An 18,985-nucleotide genomic window follows, 5' to 3' on the forward strand; every position below is an offset into this window, starting at 1 on the left:
ATTATATGCACCCTTTATTTGGAGCTGTCATGGCTCTGTTTTTGAATTTGCATAAATGTACTCCGTTACTGGCGGAGTACGTTTCTGCAGATTACACTAGTCCTGCACGGCCGGTTTCCAGCTTCCTGGATCACAAATTCACCTCATTTGCATGGATTTCTCCTGCAAATGGGGTAATTTGCATACAGAGGCTAAGTCCATGCAGGACTAGTGCAGGAGTGCTTGTGCACACCCCTACAGGCTATTCCTGGCCGTGCAGGCAGACATGTTGCCTGCTGGAGCTCCTGCACTAATCCTGCACGCCCTGCAAGGTTGGCAGAATCCGGGGTATTATTTCAACATTTCAACAAAACAAAACTCATTTCAAGTCAAAGTTGCTGCGCATTTAGGATTCAGTTTGGAAATTCTACCTGATCTAGTTACACAGAAATTCTGACTGGGTTTAGCAACAGGGACAGTCTCTCGTTATTCTTTCAAAACTGGAAAATTGGGGTTTACATCGAAGTTGTTTGAAGAAGCACACTGTCCTTTTGAATTTGAACAGTTGATGAGTCACTCAGGGAACTAGAGTTGTCAGAACAGGCAATCTGCTGCATCACTGGTTCGGAGACAGGTAACACATGTCTATGATTCCTTCTGAAATCCATTCCTTCAGATTTTATGATGTAAGATCTCGGTACTTCACAAAAGTTCTTCATGAGTCCCACTCAGTCATATCCTTTGGATGTTTGCATTCTCACAACTTCTCCTTGTAGTAATAGTCTAATGGGTTTACTAGTCTTATCATAGTACAACTTTTGTGACTGACATTTTCTCGAAAGTTGAGGCTTGACCATGTTGTTGTTTTTTTCATTTGGTACTAACAATTGTTTGCTGATTGTAAGAGTTGTTCTAGTCTGTCTAGACATCAATCTCTGAGCAGGTGAACCAAGTAAGTTGTTTCAAGGAATGTTTCTGAGATTGACTAAGTTAAGAAAAACATTGGTACCATCTTTCTTGGATTTCTCCAACAAGTGCTTTGCACTCTGAACTGCACATTCAGCTAAACCACTAGCTTATGGATACTCAGGATTACTGGAAACATGAACAAAGTCCCACATCTCAGCAAATCTCTTGAACTGCTGACTAGTAAACTATGCACCATTATCAGACATGTCTACCATGGACAGAAAAATGTCTCTTCGATTTTGTAATGACTATGTTGGACATCAAGTTAGGAAGTAGGTCAATTTCAAACCAATTTGTGTAAGCATCTCCTAATACCAAATAATGTTGACTATTCCATTTGAAAATATCTGTGGCAACTGTCGGCCATGGTAATTCAGGAATTTGATGTAGCTGAAGTGGTTCTTTTTGTTGATGTAGTTTGGTGCTGTTGCAAATTGAACATGCTAGAGTTTCCTTCTCTATATCTTTGGGCATAGAAGGCCAAAATACAATGCCTCTTGCCCTTCTTTTGGTCGAATCAGTACCTGGGTGACCACAATGCAAGATTTTGATATATTCTTGTTGCAAGGCTTTAGGAATTACCACTTTTGGACCTTTCATAATGATTCCATCATCCATCATGATGAGCTCGTCTCTGTAAGGAAAATACTATTGAATGTTAAGTGGCAAACTGATTTGTCGTGTTGGCCATCCCTGACTGACAACATTTTTTAGTTTCTGGAGAACTGGATCAGAAGCTGTGTGATTTCTTAGTTCATCAAGCTGTGATGATGAAAAATTTCTGACTTCCATGACTTCAAAGTCTGCTGTTTCTTTTTCATGCTGCTCTGTCATTTGTCTGGGTGCCCGTGACAAAGCATCAGTAAGGTACAAGTGTTTGCCTTTTTTATAAACAATATTGAGATTGTACTTTTGCAATTTTAACATCATATGTTGCAATTGAGCTGGGGCTGTATGCATTGGCTTTTTCAGAACTGTCACTAGTAGATGGTTCATGGGTCGGTACTAGGCTATTGGCCCTAGGGCCTATACAAGCCTGGCCATAACAATTCCCTGGCTAGTTCCTCCCACAGTATTTATTTCCCTGGGCACCTGTCTAGCAGGGTGACGGACGTGATCCCTGGGGTGAATTTCCTATCTCCCATCCATAGGTTCATAGGTTGGTACTAGTAATCAGTCTCTATTTGGATAGGTCTGCATAAATATAATCACTGAACTTCGAACATGCGAACACTACTGCCAAAAGTTCTTTCTCTATTTGTGCATAATGCATCTCTGTTTGAGCACTGTTCTTGATGCATAGGCTACTGGTATGCCTTCTTGAAGACATAGTGCACCAAAGTTGCACTTTGAAGCAACGCAAATAAAGAGTTATAGGTTTGTGGACATCATAATATCTCAATTTGGGTGGAGTGGCAATTTTCTACTTCAGAATATCAAATGCTCTTTGGTGTTGTTCCAACCCGGACCAGTGTTCATTTTTGCATGTCAGCTCATGTAATGGTGCAGAAAGCTCACTCACGTCTGGGATGAACTTTCCTAAATAGCTGATCATACCTAGAAAATGTTGTAAAGATGTGACATTCTCTGGACCTGGCATTTCCACAACTGCTGTTTGCTTGGACAGATCTGGTTGTAAGCCAGAACTGGTAAACAAATGGCTCACATAAGTAACTTCTTTCAGCTTGAATTTACATTTCTGAGGATATAGTTTATGATTTACTTCATGTCTTCATGTACACAGTCTAAAGCTTTCCTGAGATTTCTATCATGTTTGTCTTCACAATTGCCTCTGACAGACCGGATGGTGTCCCCGGCTGTGTGCTACACGAGCTAAATGAGGAATTAAACCCGCACATAAGGCAGCTGTTTAATCTCAGCCTTACCACAGGATACGTGCCCAAGGAGTGGCGTACGGCAACTGTGGTCCCACTCCACAAAGGCGGCGCCTCTACGGACCCTGGTAATTACCGCCCCATAAGCTTAACAAGTCTAGTCTGCAAAGCTATGGAGAGGATCATAATGGAGCTCATAAACAAAGATATAGGGGACTTGCAGACATTGGACCCGACCCAGTTTGGCTTTGTCAAGGGAAGATCATGCCTTTTGAACATGGTTGACTTCTTCGAAACAGTCACCAAGGCCATTGATGAGGGAAAGGCAGGCCATACAGCCTACCTTGACCTTGCAAAGGCTTTCGACACAATACCCCACTCGGGTATTGTAGAAAAACTTACCAGCTTAAATGTAAACCCATATGTCACAAGATGGGTTGCAAACTGGCTTAAGGACAGAACCCACAGGGTTAGAGTTGCTGGCGCTGTGTCAGTCTCCAAGCCGGTCACAAGTGGTGTCCCACAGGGCTCGGTCCTTGGCCCCCTATTGTTTGGCATCTACTTCTCAGAAGTACAGGCCAACATGGGAGGACTTTGGCTGACAAAGTTTGCAGACGACTGCAAACTGGGCCATAGTGGAAAGTGCATCGGACACAGATATCCTTCAGAAGGGACTCACGGAAACAGATAGCTGGTGCCAGAGCCATGGCCTGAAGTTAAATGCCAAAAAATGTATAGTCATACCCTTCGGGAAAAACAAGGTAACCCCAAGCTACCATATAGGTGGCAATCCACTAAGCACAGAAGGGGTTATCAGGGACCTGGGGACCCAGGTTGACAGTGGCCTTTCTTTTGACACTCACGTTGCTAAAGTGGTTAGAAAGACCTTCTACATTGCCCACCTGATCATGAAGGGATTCACATCCAGATCTAGTGAGGTCATTGTTCCCCTGTACTCTTCACTTATCAGACCAATGATCGAGTACAATGCCCCATTCGGGATGTATCTCACCCGACATCTGCAGCAATTGGAGAGACCCCAAAAGTTCCTCACCAAAAGGATAAAGGGACTCCAAAATCTGTCATATGCTGCCAGATTGAAGAAACTCCAGCTCTATTCAGTCGCATACCGTCTGCTCAGAGGTGACATGTGCCTGACATACAAGGCCATGTCCAACCCGGAATTAATGGACATGCTCCACCTCAAAAATCCAAATCCACCAAAACCACTAGAGCAAGCGACTTAAACCTTAGCACGGATATAAATAGGACGTGCTGGAGGGATAGATTTATCACTCAGAGACTCCCTATGCTGTGGAATAAAATCCCGGTCCATGTGAGGCAGAGCACCTCGCTGACTCTGTTCAAGAGAAATCTAGACCTGTGGATGGGAGATCGTAGGTTTACCCCGGGAATCATATCTGTGTCACTGCTGGACAGAGGCACAACAAACTAATGGGCACAGTATTTTTTCATAGAAGGGGTGGCGTAAGCCACAAAAATTTGGGCTAGGCTTATAAATGCCTTAGGGCAGATAGCCTAGTATAAACCTATGAACCTATGAACAATAATGTCGTCTACTATAACAACACATGGATAACCAGAAAAAATTTGTTCCATGGCACACTGAAAGACTTCACTGGCAGAATTGATTCCAAATGGCATTCTCAAAAATCTGTATCTACTAAAGGTAGTTAACAATGAAGATTTACGATCCAGCGAAATTTGCTGAAAGGAGCTTTTTGCATCTAAAATTGAAAGAACAGTGGAATTTGGTATGAGAGTGGCTACCTCTTCTACTGTATGCATCAGATGATGAGGACACTTAAGAGCTTTGTTTAAGTGTCTTGGATCAATACATATTTGAATATCATTTGAGCTTTTCTTATGAGCTACGACCATGGAGGACACCCATTCAGTCTGTTCTTCTAATGGAGTAAGGACACCTAAATGCACCATTTTGTCTAGTTCTGCTTTTACTTTACATTGCATTGCTACTGGAATCTTCCATGCTGGTCTGACAACTGGACTTACTTCCTGGTTTAACTTCATGGAATACATGACTGGAAGTTTACCAAGCTCGTCTTTGAAAATATTAACATATTCACTAAAAATATTCTGTGTGAATCTGTTATTGTTACTCATACTTATATAGTGAACCTCTTTAGTAAATGAAATCAGTCCCATTCTCAGACTGTCTTTGAGGCCTAACAGTGACTGCATGTTTCCAGTAATCCTGAGTATCCATCAGCAGAATGGCATGAAAGAACTACTGTGCCATCAGTTGAATCTCTTCACCACCATAAACAACAATTTTTAAACACTTTGCTGAATCAAGTTTCTCATCAGCCTTTACTCTACCAAACATCTGTGCTGACATAACGTTGTACTTAGATCCGGTGTCTACTTTAAGCTCTACAGGTTCCCTAATTAATTTGTACAGTACAAAATATTTCGTTCTTTGCTGACAACTGATAGCCTACTGTATTAACTGTTTTGTTGAGTACAGCGACACCATCAACATAGAAAGTTTTCTCACAGCTCTCAGAGTTTGCTACAGTCTCTATTTGATTCACTTGCTTCTTTGGATACTCTCCTTTAATATAAATCTGTGACACTTTAGACTTTCAAAGCCTTTTGAAATTATTCCTTTTTACATTTATGACATTGCTGACCAAAAGCTAAACACATTTCCCATTTAGGTTTACGACTGCCTCCACAATTGCGACAGTTAGCAATGAGGTTGTGTATGGCTCCCTTCAGTTTATATTTCTTTTCTATCTTTACTTTCTGCTGTACACTATCAACATTCACACTAGCAGATACTGCAAACATGCTTTTCTCATTTGTAAGCATATTTGTATATTTTTCTGTCATCTCATATACTTGGCAAATCTCAATGGCTTTGTTCAATGTTAATTCACTATCTCAAAGCAAAATCTTTTTCACTGCATCATTAACACCACATACAAGATGGCCTTTTATCACCTCATCTCTTAGATTACTAAATCCGCAAGTTTTTGCTTTCTTTTTTTAAATTGGTAATACATGAAGCAATAGTTTTGCCAGGCTTTTGATTTCTTATGTAATATTTATGCCTTTCCATTGTCATATTTGTTTGAGGGTTATACATTTCTCTAAATGTACTTTTTAAGCACTCAGGGTCTTCCCAAGTTTCATCCTGTATCACAATATGGCAGCTCTCCCCCTCTCCTGCATACATGGCAGGTACATACACAAATGACCGTTATTGCTCAATGGCTTCTGAGCCAGTTACATTGAGCAACATAAATGCTTTTGTACGTGCGTCTTTATCAGAAAATGTAGCCTGCATGAAAATATCATATTCTTGCTCAAACACTTACCAATTCTCAGCAATATTACTATCAAACACCAGCAGCTCAGGTCTGTGAAACCCTCTGCCATAACAACAAATTGATTTTAAATATAAGTATACACCTGGTACTTGTAATTTTACTCAAATATACAACAGTCTCTCTGAAACACTGTAAATATCTCAAACACTCCGGACACTTTGAAAAGTCTCAGTTGCTGCGAAAAAGTCATGCATTGCAAAAACATTTGGACATTTTAGTCTTTTTGAACATTTTAAACACTTTGAAGATTATTTTAAACACTTCATCATGTCGCTATTTTGGACATTTTGAAATCTCTGAAATTATTTTGAATACTTTAAATGCTATACCACACGTTTGGTGATTGAAAATCATTTGACCTGTTTGTGAGTTCACTCCTGGATATTGCTCCATTTCTAACTGCATATCTCATGGTTTGCGACCTGCTTCAATTTCGGATCCCATTCTGATACCATGTCGCTTGTCTTATGCATTCAAATGAAACTATGAGGCATGGAAAGTGTTTAAGTTAATTATTGTACAAACACACATCCATTGTTGTAATTTGCACATATACTTCAAACTTCATATGCTTAATGATTGATTCATTACTTCGAACACACTCATATGTTCATTTCCATTCAAGCTTACATTCACACAGATTGACTACACAAAACAGCACTGATCACGCACATGCTCAGTAACTTATATGCACATGCTATCCAGCTACAGTGGCTGATTAGGTTCACTATACACACTGATCTACACACAATATGAAAAATAAGGCTTCACTGCAGCACTGGCCCTTATATTAAAAAAAAAAATCAAACATATTCTATGTTCTGAACATTCAAATTCATTTCATTCCCTTTTAGAAAAGTGTATATCCTGAACTTTTTAATCCATTCCCTTCTAAAATGTGTATACCATAGGATTAATTAAAAAAGGCTAAAAAATAACTACTTCAGAATGGTAGTTGACAAGTTACATAGCAATGATTTATACAGACTGTTAGTGTCCACGAGTGCAGACAGCTCACTAACAGAACACAGTTTCAAAAAGTACAACATAAAATCTGATTGTTAGAAGCAAATCATTTTTATGCCTTTAACACTAACTATAGCACTTCTGCTGCAGAAAAACTGATTATTAGAAATCAATATTTTTTTATTTTTATTTTTTTTTTGTTTGCTTGTTTTCCATTCAGTTCAATCTCCCTACTTTTTAAATATGTCATCCTTATTCTTAATAATTTTATAAAAGTGAACTACTGGAAATGAAGACACAGGGACAGTCATCCACAGATCTCAACTTCTTCAGCCCAGAAAGAGGGCAAACCCCCCAAATCAAGGGCATGGTTTAAATACTGATACTACCAACTCAAGACCTATCAGCCGCTTATCTCAAAGATCGGGGACAAAGCCAAAAGAAATAAGAGGAGCCAAGGCCCAAAATTAATGACAGATTTTAAATAATGCCATTAAATACATATAACATTGCCAAAATTAACATCCATTTTCTGAAAGCTATGAATTCTGAAACTCATGTCTGCCACTATTTAGTAATCACAGAATACAAAGATTTGCCAGAAAATTACATATTTTATGAGGAACAGGCCAAAATATGAGGCAAACTCAGAGACAATCTGAAAATATACACTTGTATCCTGCATACTCCTACAAGCAGAGACCATATCATAAACACACAAGTGCAGGATGGACTAGCTCTTTCACACTCATATTCTCACTATCCCTGCCTCATTCTCAATAACTTCTACATACTAGACTTAGGTTGTATGCACCACTTTAAAGAAAAAGTAGCCAGAAATACCCATAAATAGATTTTACATGCCAGTTTTTATAGCAAATAAAAGAGTAACCATAGAAACCAACAAATAAAAGATTAACTATAAATGCTCAAATATATATTTTACATGCTAATTTCATACATGCTAATTTCTTCTTTAAAAAGTAGTCTTCGGAAACCTTCACAAATAAAATATAGATTGTACATAGCTTCTTCCATTAAAAAGATTAACAAAAAGGTTCACAGATAATTATTTAATGCAAATATGGAGGAAATGATTATTACTTAACACAAAGACAGAAGGAAAGATTAACTTTTGTCCAATGTCGTATGGGATGTATGCAGCATACAACTGTGATGCTATAATTGACTCACTTTACTATACCCCAGTCCCATATACAATGGGGAAAAGGTGAACAATGATGATGATGACTGTGCTGACCCTAAAGAAAACTAAAGGACACTCTCAAATAATTATAAAATACAAATTAAAACGTAAAGCACAGATCTTAACTGCTTACTTCCAGAATCGGAGGGAAAACCTGAAATAATCTGGGACAATAAGGGACACTTTTTAAAATAATATTAGTATTATTAACTTGAGAAGTTGACTTGACACAATGAATGTAAATTAACCTGCATTTTCTGAAGTAATTCTATAGTCTTTCAGCTTTTCCCAGTTAGGGGTCGCCACAGCGGAACTCCGGTCTGAAGTAATTCTATAGGTCTAGTTATTTCAAGTAATCCACCAACTCTTTTCTCAAATTCGCCAAATTCAAGTGAGATTAGGACAGACACAACATTTTTAAGCCAAAATCAAGGACAGTTAAGGGTAAGGGGTATCATGGAAAGATTTAGTTTTATCCTGATCTCATCCAGCCAGCAATTACCATGCCACAGTAGTCTGACCTACTTACCTCTCTGAAAATGAAGAAAAAACTGCTGAAGAAACTGCACTGGTCTGCAACAATGTATGGCTAAGGTTCAGTTCTGCACAAAAATAACTGCTGTGGACTTCCAACAACACTAAAACAAGCATCCAGCTAGCAAACTGCAACAGTTGAATAGACTAATGGATAGGAAGAGTGGCAACTTGTTACTAAAAAAAAAAAAGAAAGGAAATCCACTGGACAAAGCAACACCATGGCAATACCGTTTAGGGAGCTAGTCACATCTGTACAACAAAACTGTAAACAAGCAAGGAACACTAATCTATAGCAGAAAGAAATCAAAGCACACCACCAATATAGCTGCAGATGATAAAAACCTACAGATTCTGACGTCCAAATCTTACCCATCACCAGTGTAAAGTACCTGCTCTGTGCACACTGCAGTTCCATGAAGTCGGCAATTTTGTCAGCTGCAATTCCCCATCTTTCTCTCTCTCACTCTCTCACACATACACACACACACACACACACACACACACACACACACACACACACACACACACACACACACACACACACACACACACACACACACACACACCCTTGGCATTGTTTATTCACACAGTCCCCTCCCCTAAGCAACAAGCCCTGACCAAAAGTTCTCTAAAAAGCTTACCTCTGGAAGCAGCTTCTGCATTTTTCTTTAAAGAAGCAAAAGAAGTGTTAATTACTGGTCTGGGTTGTAATTAATAAGATAAAGCTTTGCTTTCTTTTTCTTTTTTTTTCAAGGAGAAGACAATTTCTTATGTTTGCTACCCAATGGCTGGCTATATGTACGCTACAGTGTACATAGCATGTTATTGTTGTGTCTTTTGGCTTTTCCCGGTGCACTAAATGATTGGCAGTAGATTTTTACGTACTGAGTTGCCAGCCCTGATGCACAGCCTTCAACGAATTCACGCATGTCTCCACACAGAAGACGCTTTAGCTGAGAATCAAACAGGACAATGTCTTATTGTGAGGTGACAACGCTACCGCAGCACCACCACCACAGTTTAGTGTACATAGCATATGCTTGCCAATTTCCTTACTCTGTCCCTGGCATATAAGAGATTTATTTTATTGTTTTGCACTTCAGTTAACTGTCTTAGAGTGTTACTGCTTTATTTTTGCTTTATTTGTTAATTTTGCACTTTAAATCATTTTAAAGGTCCCTAATACTTTTTCAGGTAATTTGTTCAATTGGTTTTGTGATAGTATTACACTCTCAAGCATTTTTGTTTGTGTTTTTACATTAAGAGGACTGGGATACTTCATCTAGTAACAGTAGGCAGTGACCTGGTCTATATGAGTTGGGAAACACATAAGAAAGCTGTAATGTGTCTATTGGCCAGAGTGCTTATAAGCCAGCTTCCTGTGTTTTAACTACTTGTATAAATCTGGCAGATTGCAAGCTGCTGCTCATCATTCAGCAGTGCCAGATAGCACTTTGTATAGACACAGACATCTAAAAAACAAATTTTACCTATAAAACCACCTCTGAAACTGTATCAGTAACTTGGTTAATGTAGAGCAACTACTTGCATGTTGAGGCACTGCCCCTTGAATTTTGTATTATATAGCCTAGTCTAGTCTCTAGCCCCAAAAGGCACCCTTAGTCAGCTATTAACCCTTTATGTGCTGTATCCTTGTAGCTCACCCAATAAAGGGCCTGACATCATGGATGTGCACTTCCCCAATTTCTCCACAGCATTGGTGGATATGGGTATAGTAAGACAATGCAACAATTGTCTAATGTCCACTGACAATCATTTAATCCTCAAATAAACAAACACAGTATGAGAGATATGTATATGTGCAATGTCTCTGGAGGCAAAACTCTCAAATTCAGACACTAATAATAACAATCTGGTGGTCAGAAACACACAAGCAATGCCCACCTCAAACAGTATGTAGCCCACACATAGACCTGCTTATGATGAGGCACTTAAATGCAGTCTTCCCAAACTCCAAAGCCCTCCTAGACATTCCACCTGCAAAAATTAACCTTAGCAAACATGAAATCACTCAACAGAAACAACACAGTAACACTGCATATACAGCCACACCCATTGGAAGGTCAACTACCAAGGCCATAAGGCAAGCCAAATTTTTACCCAGGACTCTAGTCTATGACATATTGATGCCCCATTCACAAGGCTGAAGGAGGAGAAAATAATGGTCAGTATCCTATCAGGGTCAGGATCTGCCAAGTTATGCATGCTCTCAGGTCACTGCACCACAGGTACCAATATGATTCAGTCATGTTCCATGAAGGTGCAAATGACATGACATGTACCTCCATAGATTATATGAAGGGGGTATTATGGAGCTCTCCGACTATGTATCACAGGCTACTATGTGCTTAGCACTGAGCACCCTCACCAAGAATGATGCCACAATATGAACAGCTGGTGAGTGACTTAAAAATTGGCTTAGTTTTTGGTGTCCTTCTAGATGATACAATATTTGTCAGCACAGGAAGACTTGGTTAGCAAATCACATTGCTTTGCCAAGGATAGTCTGCACCTGTCCCCTCTAAGCTTTCAAATATTGGCTAAAACATTGTCCTTCCCCAGAGAGCCTTTTTTAGGCAATGCCAAATTGGCAAACCTTCCAACATAGCAAAATCTACCCAAGGAAATCTAAAGGTGTTACTGCTCAATGCCAGGAGTCTGAACAAGAAGCTACACTCCCTCCAAACTCTAATCACGCTGCAGAATGTGGACATCTGTGCTGTTACCAAGACATGGTTTAAAGCCACAGTAGAGTAAATTAACAATTTAAGGTTTCAGTGCCTTCCACACATTTAGAGCAACAACTGCACAGACAGGGATTAAATGTAGAGGTGCTTCGATCTACATCAATAACTAGTATAACTCTAGATTGGTTAAACAGGATGATGCCCTGGAGTTTCCCCCATACCCAGATTACCACAGACAAAGTACCATGACATATCCTAGCAAGCTACAGGTCACCCTCTATGTCCCATGAAATCCATAGCTCATAATTAGACCTATTTGAGGCATTCACCATCCAACCAAATACCATACTCATGAGGGACTTTAATTATACCTCTATAAACTGGGAATCCTACATGACCCTAAATTTGCAGGTGCAGAGATTCTAAGACTTTGTGAACACAAACACCCTGGACCAGTTAGTGCATAAGCCTACTAGAGGGATAAACACATTGGACCTGGTACTCACAAATATGGAAGAACACTGTACCTCTCCCCCCAAGTGCCACATCCTCCCTGGTAAGGTCAAACAACAAAGCAGTCTCCTTTGAAATAAGAATCAATTATGTAACCTCAGCAGACCCTGTAACAGCTGGAAACTACCCCAAGGCAAACTACTTTTATTAAGTGATAACATGTTAAAATTTCAAGCCCTACCAAAGCTAGGTAATATAGCAGCCTATTACTCAAAGAAGCTCTGTAAAACTATATCAATGACTGCATAGAGGCTGCTGTGCCTACCAGAAGTAAGCCCAAAGCTAACTGAAAAAAAACACTCTGGTAGAATCCAAAACTATTCAGGTTCTTTAACAAAATTAAAAAAGTCATAGCTAAAATTAGTATTAACACCAAAACAGACAAAAATTCTCTCATCAAACTGAATAGACAACTAAGACTAATTAAGTCTAAAAAAGCAAATTTTCAGGTAAAGATAGTGTCCTAGGCCAGGGCTAACCATAAGTTCTTTAGCTATGTCCAAAACATTAAAGCCAGCACACAACTATGTGTCTAACTGTTGGTAAATGCAGCCACGTTCACAGAACGGGGAGATATAGCAAATCTACAAGCTGAGAAATTCAGCTCTAACTTTACCCTTCTCTCACCCCAGATGCACCCCAGGAAGTATCATCTAACATAACCTCTCCAACCATCAATATGGAGTAGGTCTTAGATGAGCTCTCTAAAGCCAAGAATACAGCTTCAGTGGACCCCTATAATACCCCAGGATGCCTCCTATATAGCCTGAAATATGACTTGTTAGGACCACTGGAATCACTATTTGATCATAGCTTCTGCACAGGCTTTGTGCCACACAAATGGAAGACTGCAACGGTCATTCCTCTACGCAAGGGTGGACCATTAATCTATCTAGTCTTATATGCAAAGTCATAGAAGGACTTATCATGGAAATGGTTAAAAATAAGACAGGAAACCTTTAGACAGTTGACCTAACCCAGTTTGGTTTCATCAAAGGCAGGTCATGCCTACTGAACCTGCTGGACTTCTTTGAAGAGGTTCCCAGGGTAATGAATGAGTGCAAAATGGTGAATACTGCCTACTTTGACCTAGCTAAGGCATTTGATACACTATCCCACTTAGGCATTATAAATAAACTTATGGAATTAGCCATAACCCCCTATGTAATCTGCTGGGTAATCAGCTGGCTCACAACCAGGACCCAGAAAATTAGGATTGTAGACACCATCTCCATAAAGGGGTCAGTCACCAATAGAGTTTGCTGTAGGGCTCTGTGATGGGTCCACTCCCCTTTGGCATTTATTTTTGTAAAAGTCAAGGCCAATGTCAAGGCATCTGGCTTACCAAGTTTGCAGATAACTGCAAGCTAAGAGCAATCATAGAAACCCCCCCCCCCCAAGACACTAACATCTTACAGGAAGGTCTAACACAGATAGATGACTGGTGCTAAGGCCACAGCTTAAAACTGAATGCCAAAAAATGTATTACAGTACCTTTCAGGAAGTCAGTTACCATGGAAACTACCTCATTGATAAGATACTCCTAAAAGTAGACACAGTAGTGAGGGATTTGAAGACTCATGTAGACTGTAACCTGGCTTTTGACCAACATATATCTAAGGAAGTAAGAAAATCATTCTATATCGCTCAACTTACAAATAAGGACATGGCATCTAGGTCCTGGAAAGTCATCGTGCCATTGAACTCAGCCCACATCAGACTCATCATTGAGTATAAAGCCCCCTTTCAGAATGTACCTGACCAGACACAAGAAATATCTGGAACATCCACAGAACATCCTCACAAAATGAATGCTAGGTATAAACACATCGTAACACCTCAAAGCCCTAGCTCTATACTCTGTTTTGTACAAACTGCAGAGAGGCAATTTATGCCTGGAATACAAGGCATCCTTGGATACCACTCTGATGGGCCTTTTTCATGTCCACAGAACAAACAGCACCAGATTTACTAGATTTAGGAAATTAAACTTTCCTTGCAACTTAAATAGGACATGTTGGAGGGACAGGTATGTATCAAGGATCTCCATTCTGTGGAACAGGCTTCCTGTCCAAGTGAAGCACAGCCCTTCCCTAATCCTATTCAAGTGCAACCTGAACCAGTGGATAAGAAACTGGAAATTCACCCCTGGTGTGACACCTTTGTCTCTGATGAATAGAGATGGCCATTAAATCAGGCCCTAACTAACAATACACTCCTTTAAAACCACTAAGGCACAGTTTCTCATGGGATACATTTAGGCTGCATGGTTAGGCTTATAAACACCCCAGTGATCATTAGTCTGGCATACACCTATGACCCTATAAACCTATACCCCCTTGTACACCCATGTGAGGGGTTTTGTCCCATACCCCCTTACTTAAATAAAACAAGTCATTAAAAATTAAGCATTTTCTGAAAGCTCATTTAATTGAAAAGTCATATCATCAAATTACACTTAGTAGAAAACAACAAAGCAAAAATACCTAAAATGTTTTTTTTTTTTTTATAGGAGGGGAAGCCTCTTGTACCCCCCCGTGCCCCCTTACTTAAATATACTAACTGCACAGAGAAAAATGACCATGGTAGGTGGACTGGACACTCTAAATTGCCTAAAGGTGTGAGTGTGTATGTTTGTGTGTGTGTGTGTGTGTGTGTGTGTGTGTGTGTGTGTGTGTGTGTGTGTGTGTGTGTGTGTGTGTGTGTGTGTGGTATGAAATAACCATGGAAGTGTTAGCCACCTGGTGGTGTGAACATTGACTCTATATGATTGTCACTGTTGAAGTAACACCCCAAACCCATGTGCAGAAATGGAAAAAGGGGTTGTGGGTGGATAGATGGATGGATGGATGTCACATAAATAGAAACTACACTACAAGTGTTTACCTATAAGTAACACCAATCACATTTTTGAGAATCCGTCAAAAAATCTGCATGCATTTCTACATAGCTATAGTTAGTTACCTATTATACAGGAGGTACAGTTTTTCTATAACTTGTGATTCCACAAGATAAGTTTTCAGTGAAATTACTTTTCAACTTTTTGTTCAATAATTTGTGACTCCACCCAAATGCCTTTCAACCAAATACATGGATCTCTCTTGTAAAGCATTATATATCCCCAATTTAAGCTTCTTAAAATTCATCACAGGAATGTGTTTATTAATGATATGCTCTAGGTAAACAGTTTGTAACAGCTGTTGTTGCTTTCCCGTGATTCTGTAATCTATAAATCTCTTTGTTAATGAGTATATGAGCTGCTTAATATATCTACTACTTTTAAATATATACTGTTGTTTAACAATGTTCTTGCTACTATGTGATCATGGAGCTTTTCTACCCAAGGATCTACTAAAAGGGTCATGCTCATTAACTTTTCCTTGTTAACAAAGTAAATAAAATAAGTTCAGTTTAAAAAAAATGGGTAAACCTTGCTGACTACAGATGTATACAATATTCGTCCTGGTCGTAATAGTCATGTGAAGGTTTATTTAAGATTTCTTCCTAAAAAGCTGTTGAACAGAAGCCTTGCTGTATGCTGAGGCCATCCAGATAATGACATAACATCTTGTGAAAGCATCTCTGATCCTTTTGTTTTAAATCAAGTACAATTTATTCGTCAATGATCTCTGATTAAATTAAAACAAAAAGATGCTAGAACACAGAGGTGATGTGTTGCATTTTACTGGACCAAGCTTTTGGGCTAATAGAAGCTCTCCATCAGGAGTTACTGAAGAGCCCCTGTTAGCCCAAAAGCTTGGGGAATAGTAAAATCTATGGTGGTCCCATACAAGGTATTGCATTATCTCTGTGCTCCAGTGTATTTTTGTTTTCTGTTAGTGGGCCAGCACAGTATTTCTTAATTCTTTTTAAATGAGTTACTCCTAAGTATTGTTTTTTTTTCTCTTTACAAGGAAAGGCCTATATGCAGATGCATTAATAACATCTTTATGCAGTCTTGTAATAGCACCTGTACATGATCTAGTGATGGTTTGTTTACTCTTCAGATCAATACTGTGTCAGGCTGTATGTTAGGTGTACAGTGTATCTCTGCAACTGTATTTTGTCTTGTGCCAGAGTCATGGCATGAAAGGGTCTTTTGGGGAATCAGTACAGCAGCTCTGTTATCATAAATACAATAAATTAATGATCACAGGAGACCTCAGACACACATGTTCTGTAGTAAGACGACATATTACCAGATGACAATGTGATTTGAAATAATTTTATCATCATTCTGAACATTATTACTACATAATGTAAGTTTTTCTAAATATATCCCAGTCAACAACATGTTGTGTCAAAGGCACAGTGAAACCATTTTGAGGCAACAAGCACAAAGTACATTTCTGATATGAGGAAATCAACTTCCCAGTGCAGCAAGTGTCACATGACTACTACTCGAGAAACAAAATTAGTAAATGCCATCTGTCCTAATTGTACAGTGTTTATACATGAACTGACTTCCTGGCCCTTATAGCACAGCAACAAGAGGCAACGACTGAAGTGGGCTGAGGCAGAAGGTTATGCACAGTACCTTGGAAAGTTGGTTGATCGCTGTCGTGTACGCTCTAGGGGTCCATAACTGTAAGGCGAAACTTTTTTAATTATGCCAAATCTTTCACCACTGGATGCAAAGATGAATTTCAGAAAATGGACTGTTTCTGTTAAAAAAAAAAATAAAAAGTTCTGTTAATGGATATGATTACTGAAAGTGGTTTAAATATTCTCCCTGACAGGTATGAGAGGCATAAAGAATACAAAAACATACTGGCTCCTTTTGATTATTTATTTATTTGACATTTGCTAACTGGGTTGGTCAGACTGGGTAGAGACTCTTTTTCAGCAGAGACCCCAGGAGAAAAGCTCCAGCATTAAAAAAATATTAATTAACAACTGTAAATGTATACAGGAGAAAACAACGGAAAAAAGAACATGAAATATCTTAGAATAAATTACTTTTTTTCCTGTGAGAAATTAATATTACGGTAAATTTAAAATGTACATAGTCCAAATTTGCTAAAGGTAAGACAGCAAGAACTGCATAATGCAATGTGAATATTTGAGTACAGATAGTTGTTAGCCAAGCTAGTAAGATAGCTAAACCGAGGGGGGGGGGTAATATAGAGTAAAGCAGGACAAAATCCCTGGTAGTAAGTAAGACAAACAGTAATTTAGGTAGGGAATGAGTGAAAGGCTAGGAAAACGGTAGCTAGGGGGACAAACAGTCCTGTGTGCTGAGTAAATTCAATATCTTAACCAATTCCAGATTGGATAAGATATGATTATAGCTTGTCTGTTATTACTGCAACTTTTGTTCAATTTAAAAAAAAAAGGAAGTAAAGAAAATTGATCAGTTTAGTGAAAAGTATCAGACTACAGTTAACAGTTTGGAACTAAAAAGGTCTAATAGGGTAAATGGCATCCCTACTCATTCTAAATTTAAGTTTTCTTAATATTATCACCCAGATAAGGCTACCTCCTGCCATAATTTATACTTCATCAGGTTAAGTTATTTAAATATTGCATGATGAAATTCATGCAGCCAGTTACACATCTCTCCGTCATAATTATAGGTTATCATGACCTTAACCATCAGTACTACAAAAAAGCCCCCATATTCATCTTTCAGATATGAAGTAAAGTCAAGGCCCTTTCAACCAGAGTTGGTCGAAGCTCAGGAGGATATAAAATATCCCACAGAAATTATCAAAAACAGCAGGGAAATTCACCAGTGCTCTGTCCAAAATTCCCCTAGTCAGTAAGAATACTACCACAGGCCTCTTCTAAAAAGAGACTAACTAGAGAGACTAACCAGTTAACAAAAGATAACTAGATAGATGGATAGATAAATAAATAAATAAATATGGGCATCATTTGGACCTTTGTCTAAACTAAAGTATAGCCTCATAAACCATACAAATGAAAAACACAGGATACAGAACTGCAAACCAAAATGGTATAAAATGCCCAATGACTTGTCTGATCTATAAACCATTTAAAATAAAATATTCCTACTCTCTGTATAATGGCAAACAGGATCATCTTCAAATGGCTGGGTAAATATTTTTGCATTTTTACAGTTCTTACTATACCTATAAAATTATATGTGCGTGTGTATAAATAAATATATTTATATACACACAGACACACACACACACACAGACACACACACACACACACATACACACACACACACACACACACACACACACACACACACACACACACACACACACACACACACACATATTCTCTTTCCTTGTATTGCATATTTGCAATAAGTATAAATTCATAGCAAATCATTAATAAATATGCATCATTTGCTTTATCTTAAAGAGAAAATCATGCAGCTCTAATGGTTCAGCTCAATGGTCTATGCACTAGACTCAGCGGAAGCAGCAACTTGAATAGTTTTTAGGAATACGAACAGGAACAAAATGATATGAACAGTTTTTTTACACAATAGTATTACAAACAGACCTTAAAGTCTAAAACACATACATGGTCTAGTGATTCATTTAAATTTTTTCAATACCACAGATGAAATAAAGTAACATATGAATAAATATACAAGATACTAGAAAATACATGAGAATGATGCTTCTCAAAAGATTGCTCTGTCACAAATGGTGCACCTAACCAGCAATGCACACACCACTGCACACGCAAAAATGCTCCAGTGCAAAACTCTTCCTTTTTGTCATTCTTACCTGAGAAAAGAAAAGGAACATTGTATACACATGAGTAGTAGTAACTGCCTGATGATACATTTCATGTTGTCATGGTTTCTGTGTGAGGTAATCACAAAATCAGGAGCACTAAATTTACAGAAAACAACAAAATTAGAACTGTTTTCACATCACTGCAAGAATATCTTGACTTTCACATGTA

The 18,985-nt window shown here is 38.6% G+C and overlaps 1 protein-coding gene across 1 annotated transcript in view; it reads right to left on the reverse strand.

The window, feature by feature from the left end:
* The window catches only part of LOC122803164 (protein sel-1 homolog 3-like), a 920,824-nt gene that overhangs the window by 739,196 nt on the left and 162,643 nt on the right, over nucleotides 1–18,985 (reverse strand). The window contains exon 3 of the mRNA XM_044072781.1: nucleotides 16,629–16,755. Coding sequence (XP_043928716.1) covers nucleotides 16,629–16,755 — 127 coding nt within the window. The remainder of the gene's footprint in view (nucleotides 1–16,628; nucleotides 16,756–18,985) is intronic.

The sequence above is a fragment of the Protopterus annectens genome, chromosome 5.part1 (genome assembly GCF_019279795.1).
Source record: "Protopterus annectens isolate FY-2018-M chromosome 5.part1, PAN1.0, whole genome shotgun sequence".
NCBI classification, from domain to species: domain Eukaryota; kingdom Metazoa; phylum Chordata; order Ceratodontiformes; family Protopteridae; genus Protopterus; species Protopterus annectens.